General features: G+C 46.2%; 1 protein-coding gene across 2 annotated transcripts in view; it reads left to right on the top strand.

The window, feature by feature from the left end:
• Positions 1–2,124: 2,124 nt before the first annotated feature.
• Positions 2,125–22,081, top strand: part of CDK19 (cyclin dependent kinase 19) — a 93,320-nt gene continuing 73,363 nt past the window's right edge. The window contains exons 1-2 of one of the 2 annotated variants that reach the window (XR_010990029.1): positions 2,125–2,499; positions 17,620–17,695. Coding sequence is in view for 1 of the 2 variants with exons in the window: in XM_068160533.1 (XP_068016634.1) it covers positions 2,372–2,499; positions 17,620–17,695 (204 nt within the window). In the remaining variant the exon portion in view is untranslated. The remainder of the gene's footprint in view (positions 2,500–17,619; positions 17,696–22,081) is intronic. The other variant, XM_068160533.1, reaches the window with a different exon arrangement.

The raw sequence follows: 22,081 nt of genomic DNA, 5'->3' as shown, positions 1-22,081 counted from the left end.
ACAGGGTAGAGGAGAATTGCCACGGGCTGCAAATGCCAGGCTAGCTGGGCTTCCAAAATGAGGGATGCTGCTAGCCCTCTCTCACCCATGCTGTGGACCTCAGTGGTTCATGCTGCAAGCTAGACTTGGCATTATAGGGTGGAATTGAATAAACCAAGAGCCTTAGTGATGAAAATGGACAGTAACAGCTATTTTATTTTTTGGGGGGTCAAAACCAATAATGACAACCACTTGCAGAGTTGATTATTGCCAGCAGCAAGGTAGTCCTTATTGCAAGTGACTTTAGGACTGAGTGGATACATCTGGGCAGCATAACCTTCTACAGCTAGATGCTTACCTTTTTAAGCCTGTGTCTCTTTCTTCTTGGTGTTGTCTTTGATTACTAGGTGACCAAAGATGCAAAGCTTTGCAGAACTGAAATGATAGCTCTGATTTTAGCACATATCTTTCAGGCTGGCACTGAAAGATCAATGGTCCTCTCTCTCTCCTGTGTTTAGGAAATTTGCCAGCTCATGATCGAGCCTTGTTCAGAAAGAGCTGTATCTGTGGCTGCAGAGAAAAGCACTTGTAGTCCTCTGGAAAATATTACTTTGGTAAAGGAGTGATGAAGTTCCCTGAGAATTTTGGTTGTTAGCTACCTAGCAGTAGGGAAATTCTGAATCATCTGTTGCCTTCTGGAAGAAATAATCACTTCAAAATGGTTACACTCCTTCTGCCATTACTTGGGAAACAAACTTCTGGTTAGGATCTCATGACTTAGCTATGCACTAGTAATCACATGTAGTACCTTACCTTGTAGTGCATCGGACCCCTCCCTTTGCTCTGTCAGCAATGACAGCTTGCCATCGGCTCATCTACCCCTCCCACCCAGTGTGTTAGGCAGTGGAAAAACTTTTCCATTTAGGTAACCAAAGCTGGCAGGGCAGGTGATGAACAGAGATGTGCTCAGCATGTGGACAGCCTCTGGTTTTAACTCTTCCCTTCTCTAATTTTCTTCTTTCAATTGCTGCCGACTTGAAAACTCAGGATGAACACACCAAATGGGGATTATTACTTGCTTGTACGACAAGGTATGACTGTGGGGTCCTTACATAATGCAAATACACTCCAACAGATGCTCTTTACAAAGAAAGAGAGTCTGAGTGAGAGATCTCCAAAAGCAGCATCGTGTTTTCCTACGGCTGTGCTTGGAGCTGAGCAGAGCTTTGCTGCCATATCGAAGCAGAAAGCCTCAGCGATAATCCCGGGTCGGTATCTGAATGCAAACGCTGTAATCGGCCGCTGTCAATCTGTGAAGAATTAGTTTATTTAGCAGCGCCTGGCTACATCCAGCCCCTTTCTGAACATTCCCGTTCCAATATAGACCTGCAGCGACACAAAGGTGACACTCGCGTGGTCGCCACCTGCTCCGGCTTCTCGCCGGCTTCTCGTTCGGAGGCTGGGTCTCGGCTCCACTGCCGAGCCGTTTGCTCTAGGGTGGGCCAAGGCCCGAGTGGTGACAGCATCGGACGCGGCAACCGCCGCTCCCGGGGCTGCACCTCCGCCCTTCAGGCGAGCAGGAGCTCTTCCCTAACGTCGCAAACTCCTGGGTTCGAGCTGCCTCCAAACAGCCGCCCGCCCGAGCTCTGCCCTCACCCCGGTCGGCGTCGCGCGGGACGGCTACAGGATCCCACCCGAGCCCGCTGCCGTCGGCGGCGCCCCGCGGCCCAACCACGGCAGGGCGGGGCGAGAGCGGCCAATCAGAGGGCAGCATCCCGCGCGGGGCGGGGCTGAGCCATGAGTGGCAGCTGGCGAGATAAACAAGTTGCCGCACTATTCGGTGCCCCACGGCTTGGGGCTATGCGTGGTGCGGCCCTGGTTGCGGTGAGGCGTGCGGCCTCCCTCCCTCCGGCCCAGCGAGAGGCGTCAAGCCCGGCTGCGCTCGCCGCTCCCGTCTCTGCCCGCAATGTGAAGAGTCAGCAAGTTCCCAGCGGCCGCTGAAACACTCAGTGCCTCCGGGGAGCCAAGTGCGCCGACGCCGCCTGGCCGGAGCGGCCCGGGGCATACCGGGAGTTGTAGTTTTGCCGCCACCATGTCCAGCCCGTGGTGCCGGGGCTGTCTCCCGCAGCCGCACTACGACTCCCGGCATCCCCCGCGCCGCGCGGCGAGGAGCCGAGTTGAAGCGGGTGGCGGCGGAGCGCACCCCCTCCCCCGCCAAAAAGCCCCAAACCAAAACAAAAACAAACCGCCCCCCTCACCCCCCTCTGCTCGCCCGCCCGCCGCCCCCCGCCGAGCCCCGGAAATGGCGGCGCCGGGAGGGGGCTCCGCCAGCCGGGGGTGCTGATCCGGCCGTCGCGTCCCTTGCCCGTCCCTCCCCGCCCATGGGCGAGACATGGACTACGAGTTCAAGTCGAAGCTGGCGGCCGAGCGCGAGCGGGTGGAGGACCTGTTCGAGTATGAGGGCTGCAAAGTGGGCAGAGGCACCTACGGGCACGTCTACAAGGCCCGCCGCAAGGACGGGTAAGGGCCGCGCCGCGCCGCCGGGCCCCGCCGCCAACGGCCGGCTGGGCCCCCCTCCACCCCCCTCCCCCCGCCCTCCTCTCTCCGGAAAGTTTCTGGCAGCCGGCGGGGGCCGGAGCGCGGAGTCCGCCCAGGCAGCCCTCAGCCCGCGCCGGGAGCGGGCCCCGGCGCCTCGGCCCTGCGGCGGGGGCGGTCCGCGGCCCTGCGGTGCGGTGCCTGTGTAAGCGCGGGTCGGCGCTCGGCGAGCCCCGGCGTGGCGTGAGGGGCAGACGAGCCCGACCGCCCGTCTCTGCCCGGTGGCAGCGCCCGCCGCCCCGCTGTGGCGGTCTCCCGCCGTGCCCGCCGTCCTGGCGGCCGTGGGACGCGGCGGCGCTCCGCCGCCGGCGGTGACGATCGCGGCCGAGGCCCCGGTGGCGCGTCCCGCGCTGCCCCCTCCACCGGCGCAGCGGGCGAGGGCTGCTGTGTCAGCAGGCTGTGTCGTTGGGATCGCCTTTGCTTTCCGTACCGGGTTTCAGGTCATCGCTTTCACCCTTTGTGTGACTGCAGTCGTGCTTTGACATGCTGCTCCGAGAACTTGCAGAGGATTGGAGACGGAGCGAGTTGGATGCGAGCAGCACCTGGCTACCGACCGCCTCTCACAGCTCTCCCGTTCAGGCCGATGCACCCGAGGGGGCCAGGAAACCCCCGGGGAATGTGGTGGCCCCTGGTCTGGCCCCAACCCCGGTGCACGGGGGCTGAACACAGAGCCGGGCAGGCTTGGCTTGGTGGCGTGTCCGGCAGGCTCCTCGCTGGCAGGGCTGGCAGCTTCTGTCAGTGCCAGCGCAGGGGTGTGCGGGAGGTGTGTCTGCATCGGGCCTCGTTTCCCATGCGAAAGCTCCATGCCTGACCTTGCCTCCTGATACCTGTCTGCTGGCTACATCCAGAGAGGCCATTCGGCCGTGAAACCCATGTATCTTGCTAAAGCAGGCCTTCTTTCTTTTCCCTGGTGTAAAGACAGCTGGCACCATGGGATGCGTGTCCTGCGGATGCCGTTGTCACTGTACTGTGCTTGAGAAACGATGGCAAACAGCTCAGAATTGCTTTAGGTGGGGTGCAGCTGTTGGAGAGGAGCAGTCCTGAGGCCTGGGTAAGGCTCCAGGGTGCAGGTTCCAAATGCAACCCTTTTCTTCTGGAGGAACCATCAAGTGCTTTTTCACAGGGGTGTGTGAAGAGTGCACAAACACAGACTGCATTTGTAGAACTGTCTTGGAATACTGTAGAGTTAGATTAAAATACATGTGCAGGTCAGAGGTGACAGCATTCTAGCAGAAAGCCAAAGAGTAATAGCCTCCATCCTAGGCAACCGAAACTTTGAAAAAGAAAAAAATCCCACCCAAAACTGGATGGGGATAAATAGCAATTTTCAAAATGAAGTTTTGAAAGTGCTTTATGGAAGGCTGCAGGTTCATGGAGAAGTCCAGGGATTTTTATGTAGGGGTAAATTGCATTCATGTGTGTCTTGAAGAAATCTAAAAGGATGTAGTGTCGAAGTGATTGATAACAGAGAAGGCAGCACAGTAATTAGGTGGTAGGTCAGATGCTGGGAAGGGAGCTCTGATTCTGACTGGGTTGTTCTGCAACCTTAGAACACTAGAGAATGGCCAACTTTGGAAAATAGAAGTGTTAAAGCCCCTTGGTGTATTGCAGCTGCCACTCAGCTCTTCTAATATTTGTGGGTGTAGTGGTCATGTGTTTGGGTTTGTAAACATTTTAGGTATTTGTTAATTATTTATTAATACCATCTATACATGAGAGGAAGGGGTAGTAAATCCACCCAAAATGCTGGCTAAATGTGGTTTTTGATATGGTAATCCCTAAATTATTGCTTGCAAGAATAGCATGAAAGAGGCAGATCTTTGGAGTTCTCTGTTTTCATAGTATCAGTCAGGGCTGGAAGGCACCACAAGGATCATCTAGTTCCAACCCCCCTGCCATGGGCAGGGACACCTGTGTGGCCAGCAGGAGCAGGGAGGTCATTGTGCCCCTGTACTCTGCATTCATTAGGCCGCACCTTGAGTACTGTGTCCAGTTCTGGGCCCCTCAGTTTAAGAAGGACATTGAGACACTTGAACGTGTCCAGAGAAGGGCAACAAGGCTGGGGAGAGGCCTTGAGCACAGCCCTGTGAGGAGAGGCTGAGGGAGCTGGGATTGTTTAGCCTGGAGAAGAGGAGGCTCAGGGGTGACCTCATTGCCCTCTACAACTACCTGAAGGGTGGTTGTTGCCAGGAAGGGGTTGGTCTCTTCTCCCAGGCAACCAGCACCAGAACAAGAGGACACAGTCTCAAGCTGCACCAGGGGAAGTTTAGGCTGGAGGTGAGGAGAAAGTTCTTCACAGTGAAAGTCATTAGTCATTGGAATGTGCTGCCCAGGGAGGTGGTGGAGTCCCCATCCCTGGAGGTGTTCAAGAGGAGATTGGACGTGGCACTTGGTGCCATGGTTTAGTCATGGGTCTGTGGTGACAGGTTGGACTCGATCCTCGAGGTCTTTTCCAACCTTGGCGATACTGTGGTACTGTGTATGACTTCAGGACCTTGGGTGAATGTAAGGTGTGAACAAGTTAGGAAAAAAAAAATAAGCTAAATTGTTGAGTTGAGATGAGTTCCTTATGAAAATACCTGAAATATCTTCATGGGGTGGAGGACATTTAGCATTAGTTCTTAGCTTTAAGGTGTCCTTGAGGAGGGAGAGAAACGTTTCCCAGCATTGGCAACAGAAACCCAGCAGCGATTTGTATTTACAGCGTGCTGATCACAGGGGGATTTTGAGCCTCATGATAAGGAATTCTTCTTTGGCTGATCGTAGAGACTGCCTTCAGTCTTTCAGTTTTGCAAGGCACTCCTGTATAAAAGAAAAGAAATCTGGCTAGTGGCTTCTTACAGACAATTTACAGTCTCAGGAGGCTGCAGGCAATAAAGAAGCTCGTAGCTCTGCAGAGATTCCACGGAGAGCCTGTCACTTCACGTTTCAAAAACTTGGCACATAAACTTTATGAAATAGTAAAATGTGTTTATACGGAGCCTGGCAAGCTCTTGGATAAAGTGCTTGTAAAAAAAAGTGGCTGCATTGCTTAGATCTCTCTGAATAGCTTGGGCATAAAAGCAGTTCTTGAGCAAAGTAGCAGCTCAGTTTGGCCTTTTCCAGCCGTTCGGGCCCGTTTCTAGAGAGCTGATTGATTTCTGCGAAAGCTGGAAGGTTATCGTTAATGAATGAATTAATTAATTTATTTTTAATAGCCATTCAGATTTGAACACAATGTTAGAATCAGTCAGGGTTGGAAGGGACCACAAGGATCATCTCGTTCCAACCCCCCTGCCATGGGCAGGGACACCCCGCACTAGATCAGGCTGGCCAGAGCCTCATCCAGCCTGGGCTTAAACACCTCTAGGGATGGGGCCTCAACCACCTCCCTGGACAACCCATTCTAGGGCTTCACCACTCTCATGGTGAAGAACCTCCTCCTCACATCCAGTCTGAAGGGCAACAAGGCTGGTGAGAGGCCTTGAACACAAGCCCTGTGAGGAGAGGCTGAGGGAGCTGGGATTGTTTAGCCTGGAGAAGAGAAGGCTCGGGGGAGACCTCATTGCCCTCTACAACTACCTGAAAGGTGGTTGTAGCCGGGAGGGGGTTGGTCTCTTCTCCCAGGCAACCAGCACCAGAACAAGAGGACACAGTCTCAAGCTGCGCCAGGGGAGGTTTAGACTCGAGGTGAGGAGAAAGTTCTTCACTGAGCGAGTTGTTCATCATTGGAATGTGCTGCCCAGGGAGGTGGTGGAGTCACCATCCCTGGAGGCATTCAAGAGGGGATTGGACGTGGCACTTGGTGCCATGGTCTAGTCATGGGGTCTGTGTTTATAGGTTATAGGTTGGACTCGATGATCCTCGAGGTGTCTTCCAACCTTAGTTATAGTGTGATACTGTGAATCTCCCCGTCTCCAGCTGCATTCCATTCCCCCTAGTCCTATCACTGCCTGATATCCTAGTTGGTGTGACATTTGCATGCCCTGCCTGAGCACCTGCAGCTTCCATCTGCTTTGGTTGTGTTTGTGTGCTCTGAGCTCTGGTGGTATCACCTGCTTTAGGCATGTACCCAAATTAGGCCTCTGAGTTTACAAAACTTATTAATTAATATCTTTGTAGTCCTGAAGGGCTAGACAATAGGGGTCTCTAGATAGGCAGTCTAGTGGTTTATTTCAGTGTACACAGACCCAGGATCAGTGTCTGAGAGGGGGAATACTGATGTAGGCCTCATGATTGCAATTCAGTTGTCATTGTTAAGTTTTTAGCTCTTTATGTAGCTGGGAAATCTATTACGATATTTTTGGTGTGTTTGTAGTCCCTCAGTGTCATCTTTTGCTAACTTTTTTTGGACCTTTGTTCACATTTATGCAATTTTTCCAGTCCTGGTTAGGGAAGTGTGATTTTTGTTTCGTATCTTGCCTCTCCTTATTACATTTCTTGCTGCTGCTTTGGTCACAGTTGTGCTTAGCTGTTTCACTTCCTATATCTCCTTATCGCATGGGAGGCAATTTTTAGGATGAAGCAAGGACTGGAAATTCTGTTTATTTGTTGTGTTTGCCTCAATTATTTCACTTTACTCATCAGGAAAATTCCTCCTGGCAGTCCAAGCCACTACAGAGTGTTTCAGTAGCTTCCCCAGGATGTCAGCTCACCTGCAGGAGGATGTTTGGACAAGTCAACAAGCTGAAAAGATAACCTCTGATGATTAGTCAGGAGCCTGCAAGGAATAATGGGATGCAGGAGTCAAGTAGGAAATAGGCCACTCTGTTCTTCATTCTGGAGCAGCCACAGCAAACATAACACTTGCCAGAGCTGAAATCTTGGTGTGAACAATACCTTTCCCAGTTGTTGCTGATTCTGCTTACCTTTACACAAACAATTGAGCTGGCTGCTTTCTCTCAAGACATGGCTGTGTTAATTTGACTTTTGGTGGTTAAAATAAAGAGACAGCTTTTGTGGTGGTGTTTTTTTTTTCTTCTGGGTAACTAAGTAGGTAGGCTTTTTAATCTCCATTATTCAAAATACATTTTAAAAAGCAGGTGTGTGCTTTGAAGTCTTGTGACAGAGGGAATGACAGAAAAGGAGGGTGAGCAAGACGATGGCAGTGGAAGGCTGTACCCTGGGCAGCTCCCAGGCTCACTGCCTGCTCTACAGATGGCACTGCCCTGGCAGACCCTCCTGCCCTGTTAGCCTCTGACAGGTATAAAATGTTTGGCGCTGCCCTGAACTGTACAATGTATCAGCTGAGTGAAGTGTGTAGATTTGTAGGCTACTGCAGGGATACACTTTGAAAAACCCAAACAGCTCACTATTTGTAACTTGTCAGGTTACTTAGTTGTTAATTTATCCCTAACTTTCAAACAAGAGGGCTGAGCAAGAGGCCGGCTATGAACCAGGCTTCTCCTCAGCTGCCAAATATGGAATTCTCTTTTGGAAGAGGGGCAACAGTCATGCAAGTGCAAAAAGATCACTGTAAAGTACATGCATTGGAGGGGGGAGACTAATATAATCTTACACACACCTTCCCCCCCCCCCCCCCATTTTTGAGTACTGTAAGCTTGTTACTAAAGAGGACAGTCTGTTTTCTTTCTTGGGCTGATACTGGTGTGCAGCAGCATTAATGTGAAGTTCTTAACACGGATCTGAAGTGCTTACAGCATCCAAGCCCACGCAGGAGTCAAGTGAGAGTTGGGCCATAGGAAGAGGAAAGAAGATGACGTACACACAGCCAGGGCAAGTGCGTAATGTAACCTGGGAATGCTGGCTGTGGTCCTGGCCACAGAACCTTTTGGGTTTAGCATTTTTTATTTGATGCATCTTGTTTGTTTGAAGCAGATGTAGAAAAATCCCCAAATCCTGATTAAGAGAGGAAAAAGTAGCATGCTCTGTGGGAAAACCAAGCTTTCTCCTGGGGCCGCTCGCTGCGCTTGGGGTTTCTGCTAATATTGTTATGTTGTTCAGAGGTTGCAGCTGGTCACGCTCATGGCTGAGATTACTGTGGTGGTAGAGAGCTGTCAGTGTAGAGGAGGCAAAGGTAATCTGCTTATTTTCTTAAATCAGTATTTGTGCAGCAATAATTCGTGTGCTGTTCTCTCCACATTGTTGTTCTGCAGTGTTTTAATTACTGAAGCAGAATAGCAGGAGTGTGTTGGGAACTGCAGTGTTATGTACCAATGCAAATTCACGCTTGTAAGGTGTTTGAGAGTGTAACAATTGATGTATTTGCATATTTCCTCTATCTGACATTGTCTTGGATGCAAGCAATTTGACTTTTCAGCTCTAGCTGTTGATTACTAATGTAATCACAGTATAACTTAGGTTGGAAAGGACCTCAAGGATCATCGAGTCCAACCTATAATCCTGTGGCAGGCTGAAGCACAGAAATATTGACCCAAGCACAGAAATATCGACCCAAGTAACAAGGCAATGTATTTGATCCTGAATGCAGAAATTCTGCCACTGATGGTGTCTGAAAAGCTATGTTTTGTTCCTCACTTTAATACTTTTCATTCTTGATGGAACTTATTATCTTCAGGCAGGTAAAATGGCTCAAGGTGTTCATGCCTCACTATAATCTCCCAATAGCTAAGTAAACTTAAATACTGGATTTACCTGCAAATCCTGAAAATACCTTTTACCACTGAGTGCTCTTAATGTGTGAGAAGGAGCAGCAGAACTAACCCAAACCTGTTTAGCTAGTTGCCTGCAAAGCATTCTAATAACCCTTCTAATCTAGGCAGGGGCTGTTAGTATTTCGTAACTGTGCCTAACTGCGAGCTGCCAGTGCAGCTACACGGTGGCTTTGCTTCCTGCCCAAGAGCATAGTGCAAGTGGTGAGCAGTTGTTTTTAGTGCCCCTTGCATATGGTCTCTTCCATGGCTATTTTGGCCTTTCTTCCGTTCCTCTCCCTGGAACCAAGTGCAGAAATGAGCTGTGCAGCCTATAGCCTTTCAGAAAGCCAATGGCATTCGGCTTGGTATTTAGTGTGCTGCTGTGGCCAGCACTCAGGTATTGTGGTGGTGATAGGAGCTTGAGAAAGAAAGGAGTCGATGCTGATGAGATGTAGAAGAGGTTGTGTTTGAGAGGGGAACAGATAAAGATTTTTGCCAAGTGTGTAGAAGAAGTCCTGTGCATGAATTAGGCCATAAGAAGCTGTGAAGGAAGACCTCTCAAGAGTTAGTGGTGCTTTTTTAAAGAGATGAAGAGGATAAGAAGTTTCCTGTTGCAGAGTGAAGGGGGGTTAAGAATTTTCCAACAGTGATGCAGGAAGAGCTTGAGGGAGTAAAAAGAGATTCCTTTCTGCCCCCAGGAAGGGTGCAAAGCAAGGCAGAGCAGGAGTGAGGTTAGAAGCTAAATACTTCTCATGTGAACTACTGCACATACAGAAATTTCATATGCTGATGTATTTCTGGGTCATCCAGTCTAATCTGTGTTGTAGGCACAAGTGCTGCAAAGTTTCTTTCATAAGCTTACTTTCAAGATGAGTATTTGCACATCATGCATGATGTAAAAACAGACCAGAAAAAAAAACAAGCAAAAAGCCCCCAATCCCCACAAACTGCAGTGATGGAGAACACTGCAGATGTGCTTGCACAAGCGCCCAGGTTTTCTGGGCAACCTACTTCAGAGTCTGACCACCCTTGTACTGAAGAAATTCTTCCTAAACTCTAGCCTAAACTTACTCTTCCTCAGCTTACGAAGGCCATTCGTTCATGAAGTTCCAGTAGCATGAGATTTGCTGTTTGACTCCTAAGCAGAGTGTTTTGAGAAAGGCACTTCATATCTTCTGACTCATGGAATCTGCTAATTCAAAGGTGTTTCAAGAAGATTCTCACTATTTTAGTACCTCCATGGATTATCACAGATTCCTGCTCAGCTTTAACACCTTCTCACTCAGAACCACCACGTTGGGTGCTTTGGTTCACTATCGTTCACACAGCTGAGGCTGGGTTTCAGCCTGCGTCTTTGAACGTCTATTCCTGCTGCAGAGTTCCTGTATGAGTGTTTGCTGGGTTCTCAAGGGTCTTGTAGGCTTCAAAAGTTATCTTTATCACAGAATGGTCTGGGTTGGAAGGGACCTCTGAAGGTCATCCAGTCCAACCCCCTCTGCAGTCAGCAGGGGCATCCTCAACTAGATCAGGCTGCCCAGAGCCCTGACAAGCTCTGCTTTGAGTATCTCCAGGGGTGGGACCTCAACCACCTCCCTTGGCAACCCATTCCAGTGTTCCACTACCCTCATAGTAAAGAACCTTTGTACCTTTTGATTAAAACCATTCATTGCACTGCACAGCCAGTTGTTCCTTTGCCCAGTTCTGTCATGCTCCAAAGGAGAAACAGAGGTAGACAAATTACCAAATTCGATTTGACCTTCAGTTCAGAACAACCGAGAAGACCATTATGAATTGAATGCCATCTATTCTACTTTTAGCATGAGTTCAATGGTGGGAAACAATGTTAGTGCAGAACTTTATCCAAGTGATGATCTTAAGCTACAGGAAGAGCATGAGAGAAGTTCTGTCTGTGGGACATGGCTTTTTAAAGTTCAAAGGAAGCGGGACATGGGTCACGTTCCCCAGGAGCAGATATGGTTATTGCTGACTAAAGACCTTGTTTGTTGCTGGGAAAGTAGCAAGGCTGAAGAAAAGACATCTGTAACTTTGTGAGATCCCTAACTGCCTGACATTAAAGTGAGGAGAAAAAAAAAGGAGATGCTCTATTACCAGTGATGATTCCCCCCCCCCCCCCCCCGCCTTTTTGGACTGAATTGAATTATCATAGGATCATTTTGGTTGGAAAAAACTTTAAAGATCAAGCCCAACTATCATCTAACTCTACCAAATCTGGTGCTAAACCATGTCCATCATCACCCAAGCGAACCATGCTTCAAAGATTCCAACCCAGTGCATTCCATGATTCTGTGCTCTGGGGAACATGCCCAAACCCCACATTGTTCAGCACACAACCTGAGCGAGACCACAGGAGCTCAGCTGCAAGCAGAACACCTTCTCTGCCTTTCCTACACCCATCCCTGACAACAAACATAGCAACTAGACCGTGCTCCAAACTGGCATTATCCTTGCAGTGTCCTGGTGCCCCAAGAAGAACCCAGCTGGGGGTTTCAGCAGCGTAAGAAGTTGGATGTGTTGTAGGAGGTGGAGAATTTGTGCTAAAGAAAAGCTGGCTCTTGGTGACTTTGTGTCATTGCCCTCTACAACTACCTGAAGGGTGGTTGTAGCCAGGTGGGGGTTGGTCTCTTCTCCCAGGCAACCAGCACCAGAACAAGAGGACACAGTCTCAAGCTGTGCCAGGGGAAGTTTAGGCTGGAGGTGAGGAGAAAGTTCTTCACAGAGAGAGTCATTGCTCATTGGAATGTGCTGCCCAGGGAGGTGGTGGAGTCACCATCCCTGGAGGTGTTCAAGAGGAGATTGGATGTGGCACATGGTGCCATAGTCTAGTCATGAGGTCTGTGGTGACAGGTTGGACTCGAAGATCCTTGAGGTCTCTTCCAACCTTGGTGATACTGTGATTTAGTTGCAGCCCTTACACCTTCTCCTGGGGGTGTTTTTTCAACTGGGCAATTTTCCAGCTGTAACAAATGTGTGCAGCGTCTGACTCTGCCCATACAAAATGTTTGGTCTTGCTTCTTACCCATGATTTGGGTGGCAGCTTTTGTACCTAAAGGCTAGTTTAGAGAGAGTTACATCCACATTGTGTTAGTGAGCTTTCATGTAGGTCTGGCTATGAGAAGTGGAGATTTCACATCACATCATTTGAGTTGGCAAGTCTGAAGGAAAAGAACAGAAATTGTGTGGCAGGTCTCTCTGATAAATCTGAGCTTTCTGTATGCTGTAGAGGAAGCATTTGTCGTGAGCTGGAAAAGGAAAGCTGAATAACTTTCAAGCTTTAGGCCATTGTCCTTCTGATAGGTGCTACACTGAGGTTTCTTTTCTGTTCTTTCCTCCTCTTCCCCCCTTTTAATTTTCCCCCTGCAGGTGCACCTCATGCATTGTAATGATTTAGAAAGAAAATAACCAAATCTACACTTGCTGTTTGAAACGGGCTCTCACCAAAGAGACTCAAGACAAATGGAGGCTTCCCAACACTTGGTGATTTAATAGTAATTGCCCACTTAACGAGGTTGCACTATTTAGCACTGCAGAGAAGGAGCTGTGATGCTCATGGAGCTGGGACTGTGGAGTTAACAGCATGCTTTTACACCATGGCTTTAGGACCTCTGCTTATAAAATTGCCACACCCAGACAGCTAATGTTCTTGACACTTGTAGTTAGTCACAAACATTCTTCTTCTAAGTGATTTTTATGCAGCACGACACAGATGTATTTTTGTCGTAGTCTGAACAACTTTGTGGCCTTATTACACAGTTCACTGCTAAACAGAAGTTTATTTCCTCCTTATTTCAGAGGAATTTTTCTCCTTACTTTAAGGTAGCAAATCTTCACATGGAATATCCTTTCTGGAAGGGAGGTATTTCCTAGATCCATTCATTATCTCTCATCAAGCCTGTCTATAAAGAAATAGGATCAGGTTGAGCTCTATCTCCTGCAAATGCTAGAAGAAATTACCTGGAGCAGCAGAATAATTTTGCAGCTTTGATGGTTGGATGTGAACACTTCAATTTTTTACCTTTATGAACAGGCTGCTAAGTCTGCTTGTGCCAATCTGTTATAAAAGAAGCCTGCTCACATGAAATTCACAGTTCTCAATCACTCAAGATACTTTGGAGCCTGTCTAATTTTAGCAATGGCACCAACCCTGTAGCTGCTTGAGATCTCTGTGAATCCTCATCAATAAATTCAGAGGAAGTGTGACACTGACTGAAGCCGTGCTCTCTTTCCTTACAATTAGGAAATGTTGCACTGTAAAGGTTAAATTCTATTAAGATTGAGGTTAGGAAGATTTCCAGGGGTCTGTTATTACAGAGATCTTAAAAATCTGTCTGTGGTTGTGACTGTGAAATAGTCTGAAGCTGTTCAGTTAACAGAAGGTATCTATACTTATCTATTTGCTTGTGGAAGAGCAGGGACAGCATGTGTAGATTTTGTTGGCCTTGTGATTGGTTTGGGCTAGTGGCTGTTTCGGTGTGCATGGAAAACACTGAAGGGTAGGAATTCCTCGTGGTTTAGTGGGCATGGTGGTGTTGGGGTGATGGTTGGATTTGATGATCTTGGGGTCTTTTCCAACCTTAATGAGCATGTGATTAAGTCCTTTTTCCAGTCAATCATAGGGACTTTTACTGGTACTGTTGCATTTGTAAGGGGCTGTGGCTATGTGCAGTGTTACCATGAGGGTAGTGGAACACTGGAATAGGTTGCTCAGGGCCTCATTCCTGGACATATTCAAGGTGAAGCTCAGCAGGGCTCTGAGCAACGTGATCTAGTTGAGGATGCCCCTGCTGACTGCAGAGGGGGTTGGACTAGATGACCTTTGGAGGTGCCTTCCAACCCAGACCATTCTGTGAGCAGCTTGTTCACAGCCCTGAATGTGATCAGTTTTGTGGCTTTGCTGCCAGGCTCCTGATACCATGGAAGGTTTTTCAGTTAACTTCAGGTGCACTTCATTGTCACAGTTTTGCCTTATCTTGCAGGGGAGGGGAAGTTTGTAACTCTGTGGTGTTAATCACTCCTGCTGAGTGATTTAATTTGTGCTGCATGGCAGCAATAAACCAAAATGATTAGAGCATCACAAGGTATCTGTGTGAATATTCTGTTGGGGGCAGCACCCTGTCTGGAGGACTCTGAGCTCCACACTCTTTCCAGGCTTTGTCCTACAGAGTCACAAATGTTTCCATTCCATTAGTGGTGCTTTCAAGGAGGAATTGTTGTTGTTTTCTGTTAGGTTTTTCTGTCTGTATCTTGGAATGCTTTTATGGTGCACTTAATGTAAGAAAATGTGCACTTTCTTTAGTTTTGTTCATGATACTGTGCACTTAAGGAAGTCATTCCTGATGTATACTGCAATGTTAATATCAATATTTACTGATATGATACTCACAGTTGTAGCTTCAGTGTGACTGCAGTCTTTCAAGCCAGTTCCTTGATGTGGATACTCTGAAACTGGGATGTATTTTAAATTTGATAACTGAATTCAAGACAGATCATCATTAAAAGTTGAAGCATTTGAATAGTAGAGATAAAACAATACTTTGAACCATGCACTACTTTTGAATCCTCCTGCTCTTCTTATGGTCTTGGGCAAGTTGTTTCTAGTTTTCCATTGGCTTGTTTGTAAAGTAGTTTCTCTTATGATGGGAACACCACGAAGCACAACTGCAAGAGCTGAGACAGTTGAACTCCTTTGAAATGTTTTAATTATCTTCTGAGCTGCACCCTTCTGAAGTGAATTCAGTACTTTGTTCTTTTCAAAGCTTTGGGAAAATGGAAAGTGCTACCTAGAAGCAGCAGCAGTAGTCATATTTCCATTTTCTGCGCTGAATCTGGCAGTTGGATGTCAGCCAGCTGAGTAAAATTTGGGGGGGGCAAGAGGGCAGAATTTTCCTTTGCACTGTACAAACGAAAATGTTAACAGTAACCTTAAAGATTACAGAATGGCATAGTTATTGCTGAGGGGGAAAAAGCTTAACCTCAGAGACCAAACTACAGCCTTATGCTGGTATGGACGTTTGTAACGGAGGGATCTTCTCAGTTACTGCTGGTAGGTGTGAGGTCCCTTGCATTTGGATGCTGCCTATGGCAACCTGAAATGGAGAGTCAGGAAGCTTTCAGGGTGAGGGTATCTCCTATCAGAAGTTTCCTTTTTGTAAACAGCTAATAACTTGCAAATCAGCATGAACGGGAGTGCTGCTGGAACGAGAAACACTGTTGATTTTAGCCTTTAACCCCTAGTTTGGAATGAGGGAACTTGAAGCCTGAAGAGAAGCCTGGCAGTGGTGTGATGTGATACTTGTTTTAGCAGGCAAATCCTTCTACACTGGTTTTGAACAGCTTTAATAAAAATGGTTAGCTCACACCCTCTGAGGAGGCAGATTCCCTTTCAGCTCTGTTTTGCTCTGCTTTTCACTTGGATTCAGTGAGCACACTGGCACTGTTAGCCTGGGGTGGCTGTTCAATAGGATCGACTTGATTAAACCTTGGTCTGTGCTGCTTGCTCCCTGCCCTCAGGCAAACCCCCACACAGCAGGACCTTGAAGTTAGTTGGCTTGCTCCCAAGCCTCTATTTCTGTGGACCAGATGAAAATGATTACGGACAAAGACCTTGCTTCTGCTTGGCTATCCCTGGCATGGGTGCCTTTTGCCTCCTACCAGAGCTGTGCAGTTTGTTGTTGTAAAGGACTGGGGTTTAATCTTAATCACACTTGCTCCACTCTCTAGTGAAAAATGTACTTACACAGGATCTGTCAGAAAAGGATTTATGAAACCTTTCCTGCTATTTAATGCTGCACAAGCTCTTGAAATGTGTTCAGGGTTCACCAGAGTTTTTCTGTGTATTCAACACGAAGCAGAAATACTTCGTCCTGCCTCAAGTGTTTCATAAGAGCACAGGTCTTGAGGGACCTGAGCAGTATACTTGCCTATTACACACATCATTTGATGTTATTTATTGAGTTCTTACAAGTGGGGAAATAGCTAATAAAGCACCATTTTTTCTTTCCCTTTGGCTACTTAATATTGTTTTATTGAGTATCTAGAATTGCAGATGTCATTAGATTGCATTGACTGACTCAGTGTTGGAGTTTTAAATGCATTTCTTTCTTTCTTCACTCTGAAACAGGAAATATTAGTTAAAATACCACTTGGTGGAGATCTTTTGGGCTATTATGTTTGCCTAATAAGAACAGTTAACTTTGGAAAAGTAGTCACACAGACCTGCCTTTCTGCCAAAGCAAGTAAATGGTATTGATGTGTTTCAGGGGGGTTACATTTATGATTCCAATGCTGTTGGCAAAAAACATTTTGGGAGGTCTAGAATATAGTATTTGGATCCTTGATACTCATTCATTTTAGGGAGTATTTCATGATCTCCTTTCTTGCTTGATGCTCACAAAACCCAGTGTCCTAGAAGCATCCTGTTTGCAGCTTGGTAAGATTGCCTTCTTTCCTACATGCTCTAGGACCTGAAGTTGTTCTTTGTTTGCTGGCTGCCGAAGTGCTGACAGGCTCTCAGTGATGTTCAGGAATGCTGCTGAAGGCAGTGTGTGCCAGACGGAATCCCTGGTCTCTGCAGTGACCTTCAGACTGTGAGGGTCTGAGGAGCTGAATGCAGAACTTGCATCTGTAGAACTAGTTCAAGGGTAGCTGTTCCAGTGGGGTGGTGTGCCTGGTCGAGCAGATGTGCCAAAAGAAGGGTGTACTGCAGTGGGGTAGTGGCTGCGCTGGTTTGGATTCAAAGTGATGATGTGTGCACAGGATTGTTCTGCACCATGTGGTTTAAACATGACCAGAGTTTAAAAGCCATGACCAATCCTTCATGTCCAGAGTTGGTCTTGGTTCTGCAGACAATAGAATTTTGTCTGCACAATCTCACTAAGCAATCTGAGTTAGGGAGTTACTAATTTGCAGTTTGTGTAAGCCTTGGACATGGCAGAACTGTGTATGAGAGGGGATGGACATTTATTGCTAATTAATGAACTTTAAAGCAGTTTCTGTGAGACAGGTCTGAGCTTACTGCCTGTGAAGTTACACATTTCCTGGTTCTGCATCTATATGTCCAGCAGAGTTCTTGTAAAGGACTAATTCCTGAAAACAAAGGGCTGCTCAGTGGGGATCTGAGAAGAACCCTGCATTGTGCTGTCAGTAGGTCCTGTTGAGTCCTTCTGCTTAGGAAGCAGACATGTCCACTCCTGAAGTTACTCCTGACACCGTGGATCCTGAGCAGCTCTTAGGAGCTTTTGCTGGGAATGTTGGAGTCTGTTGGAAAGAAACTTGCTTTTAATATCGAGGTGTAGGTTCTGCATGAAAACAGAGTGGCTTTTCAGCTTCTTGATCCAGACCAAATGAAAAGAAATCATTATGCTTGTATTGATCCATGTAACAGAACTCAGGGCTAAATTGTATTCCTCTCTTTGTTTTGCTTTCCTGTGTGCAGAAAAGATGAGAAGGAGTATGCACTGAAGCAGATTGAAGGTACAGGGATATCCATGTCGGCCTGCAGAGAGATTGCAGTAAGTGTACATAACTGAAAGCATTTTTACTGACTTCTGTTTTCTCTGAATTAAGTAACAAAGATTATCTAAATGTTTTCTCTGAAGTATGCAAACATGAAAATTATTCAAACCTGAGCTTCTCTTCAAATGTTCTCTGAATAATGCAGTGTTTTTCAGTGGAGAGAGAGGTTCTTGCTCCATAATAGTAATGCCTCTTCCTGGTATAATTCTGTTTTATTTGCTTTTATGTGCTGAGAGGGAAATCTGTGTGAACCTTTTAATGATGATTTATTTTACAAAAGGATGTTTTTAAAATGACTTCAAGGAAAATGGTTCTGAAAGATTACAAGTGCCATTACACATCTGCCTGCTAGTAATGTATTTTACTTCAGCCTAATGGTAGCTTAGTCTTTAGTACCTGAAAACAGTTTGTTCTCCTCGTCCCTTGTTTGTTTTGCTAAGTACAGAGAAACTGCAAAGCCAAATAAAAAACAGCTTTAATTGCATTTTTATGACAAGTGTCTTAGGAGGAAAAAAATGGGTTTGGAAATGGCACACTTTTGAGCACTCTAGTGCCCATCATTCCTTCAGTGTTGCTTAAATGCAGTTGTTTGTATATGAAAGTAGAATTTAATCTTTCAATGTTTCTTTTATGACTGAAAATGTGCATTACAGTCCAAGGGCTGGATAGCAACTTCAATTTTGTAACCCAGGAATTTCTTGCATTGCAAAGGAAGTGCACTTGGTGATTAAATATTTACCTTGCTTTAGTGCTGTCACTTCTGAGAGCTGTGGCAGTGTATGTTAGGATTGTGCCTAAAAGCTTTTGATATAATCCAATAGTGGTGCACTGAAAGACACAGCACTCAGGTGTGCAGTGCAGCGTGAGGCAGGAGGAACTGATGGTGTTCATGGACTGAACAAACCAGTGTGTTGTGTTCAGGGTAGTGCCCACAGTAATGCTGTATGAAGAGACTTAGCAGATAAAACTGCTATCCTTTTAAAGTGCTTGTCACTGTAAGGTCAAGGTCACTTGTGGATCTGAGAGGTGGCTGCATTGCTGGCAGTCACTTCACACAAAATCTAGCCAGTGCTAATATTTCTGCCTCTGGAGGGAATAAGAAATCCTCTTTTGTCCCCAGTACTAGATTATGTTCTGGTTACTATGAAGCTGATTTTGACAGCATTGGAGTTTGTTTTTATTTTAAACCTCTTTGCTTCTTGTCCTTTGTCTGTTTCAAGTTGTACTCTTATGGGGATGATATATGGAATAGTATGAAGGGGGCCTTCCCTACTGTCCTCTTCACATTGTGATATGGAGCTGATTCTGTCCTATGTGGACATAACATCATAAGGAAATAGAGAGGATCAAATTGCATTTATTTCTTTGATATATATCACCATTTCAGTCTTGATTCTGTTTCTTTATTAAACTTTTTCATCATTATTGGTGAAGCTTTGTGCAAAGCTTAGTGCAGCCTGGGATGTTCCTCAGTTGCTGTGTAAGTTGTTGCTTGAATCCTCTCAGTGGTTCTTCCTGTAATTGTTCCTCAAATGATATTTCACTCTTCTTGAGACTTCGTTGTAAAACTCTGTCACCTGAGGTAATGTAGCAAATCACTGTTTGCCTCAGTGAAATTTGAAATTGGTCTGTGAAAGAGGTGAAGGTGAAGTAGTTGAAAAAGAAAGAAGAACTTTTGGTCTCACAGAAACAAACAGAATCAAGTAATCTTACATGATCTACTATCCAGACTTACAATGGATGTATTAATAGCTAATCTTGTATTTAAAGGCTTAGATAGGTAACAAAGAGGGTAATGTTTACTGATTAAGTAAAGATTATTAGCCAGAAAGAGGCCACATTAAAATGTCAGAAACAGTTCTCTTGACATTTAAACCCCCTGCCTAAACCAACCCCCCCAACACCAGAAAACCCCCCAGCCCTACTCATTGTGTGGAAGCCAGGAACATGAAAGAAGCAGCAATGTCCTGGTTGTGTGAGTGATCACAACATTTTAATAGTTCTGTATCCTGAAGACATTTGACAATATGCTCAAGAAATTTATTGCTGACCTAAAAACTCTTTGGTTTTGCAGTCCAAGACCATTTTGTGTGTGTCACACTGCCTAGACACTCAGAATAAGACCTAATGGCCAACTTTCCCCCAATAGGGGGGAAAAACCCAAACAACTTTCCCTCTCTTCTGTCATTACAGATCAAATTGGTCTGGTTTTGCTTAGAACTTTGAAAAACATAAAGCCTCTTTTACCATTATTAGTGTGAGCTTTTCCTGGAAGGAGGCTTATGTCAGTGAAAACATCATAAAGGCAGTAACTCCTGGGGCAAGTGATGATTACTTACTTTCAACTTTTCAACTCTAGATTTTGTTTCATTTTTCTATATCAGGCTTAGTTTTGTTTCATTTTATAGCTCAGTAGTCTTTTTCTGTTAGAAAAAATAATTAGCCTAAGCTATTAGGGGTGGTTTAAATTGGAGTGGTAGAGCCTTGCTGAAGGAGTGCCCTGGGTGAGTGCTGGGTCTGGGACACAACCATTCCAGTTGCCACATCCTGTGCCTGTGTGTGCTAGTCCTTAGCGAAGCTGCTAAAGGCTGCTCCTTCTGGGAGACCTTGAAACAATGCCAGCACACTGTGGGACGCTGGTGGGAGCATTAGTTGGCCTTTGTGTTCATAGTTGCATTTATGGGTACAGGCTAAAATAATTCCGACTGTAATGTTAAATGAGTTACTGAAAGCTCTTTTGAACAATGTAGCATGCACAAATTATTCTGAGGCCTTTTGCCTATTAATGCAATGTGTGTTACAAAGAGCTAGAGGGTACAAATATTTTGGCATCCTCAGTTTCTGAGGGTGGGCAAGGTTTTAGAAGCCTCCCAGGTTAAATGATAGGTTTGTGTAACCTTTTGGTGTTTGTCAGCTGGCTTGAGCAAGGCTGTGGCTCGCTGTGTTTGTTCTCCCCCTGCCCTTGTGCACAGGCAGCTCTTCTGGAGCTGTGTCTCCCTCCTCCTGTCTTTGGGGGTCTGTGGTGGTGTGGTGTTGAAGCTGAGCCAGGGAGGTCCAGCTAGACTTACTGTCACTGCCTTGAAACACTTTGTGCCTTTGCTGTGTGCTGCTCAAGCAGTGCTGCTGGCAGCCTGGCATGGGGACACCCAAGGGGTTGAGCCTTGCTGGTGGAGCTGGTGCAGCTTACTTGCTTTTCCCTCTGTCAGGTGCTGCATGTCACTTCCAATGTCACCTCCCTGGTCGGGAACTGCTTAGTCAAATCAACTCAGTGTGAAGCTACTTGATTTGAGCCTGTGGACCAGGCTGGCCTTAGAACCTGTTTGACCTGTCTGCACCACTTAGGAGTGCAGGAAAGAGCAGCTCTGCAGGAATGATGATAACTTTTCAGTATTAGTAAAACACTTTGAAGATTTGTAATACCATTGGCTCACTTCAAGTACAGTTACATAGAATTTCATAATAGCTACAAGTCCTCTGCCTTGGATCTATTGATATGTGACCATGACTGTCACAGCAGCTATGCAGAAAAAGAGGCTTCTAACCTTGGCCTTTGGCTTTGCTTAAGGCCAGGTTGGGTAAAACAAGGCTTAGTAAAGTCCATATCCCTGAGTACATTTGCTGTAGGAGATTCCTTTTGAATGTCTGAATTTCTTTTCCCTTGCCAAGATAATATAAATATGTGGAATCTTTGGCAGTATAAAGTCTGCCCATAAATTTTCTACCACCTAATTAGAAAAGATTGTTAGATTTGTTTTTGGAAGCTTTGAAACTCCGCTCCCTCTTTCAATAGCTGCAGGTAGTGAAACAAGCTGGGGGGGGAGGAAAAAAAAAAGGTATTTTCTGAAGGGATTTTTATTAGAGAGTTAAGGCATGTGTTGGCTGGAAGCATGTGCAGCATGATTTTTTAAGTGTGAATCAGCTGGAAGGAGGTTTTTTTTTTGATGCAGCTACATGACAACTCATGTTTTGCATGCCATAGGAAGAACAAGAGCTCTCTGTGTTACATGGCCTAATCTTGTATAATCTGTGTAATTTAAATCCTTTTTGTTTAAGGGAGTACTTAAATTCCTGCTTGGGTTATTCTTCAAAAGAGTTATGTGGACTTTTTTTTCCACCCCCCTGCCTATTTTGTATTTTATGGTATCTGAAAGAACAATCAGCTTCGTAAAATAAAACGTACACAAGTTGTAAATCAAGTGGAATGAAAAGCAACTTTTGTTTTGATCAATTAAGTTGACTTCTTATCAGCCTATAACTGCACTGAAATTTTTCTGAAAGTAAGTTTCACAGCCTGAAGTATCTTTTTTTTTTGTCAAGTAATTGTAAGGAAAGTGGAGCATCATCTGAAGCAGCTAATCAGTTGTATTGTCTGGCTGCAGCTA

Source organism: Melanerpes formicivorus, unplaced genomic scaffold (genome assembly GCF_026170545.1).
Source record: "Melanerpes formicivorus ecotype bairdi unplaced genomic scaffold, bMelFor1.0.p_v2 SCAF_50, whole genome shotgun sequence".
Classification (NCBI taxonomy): domain Eukaryota; kingdom Metazoa; phylum Chordata; class Aves; order Piciformes; family Picidae; genus Melanerpes; species Melanerpes formicivorus.
The sequence above is the reverse complement of the archived record's forward strand: the minus strand, read 5'-3'. Positions and strand labels throughout refer to the sequence as shown.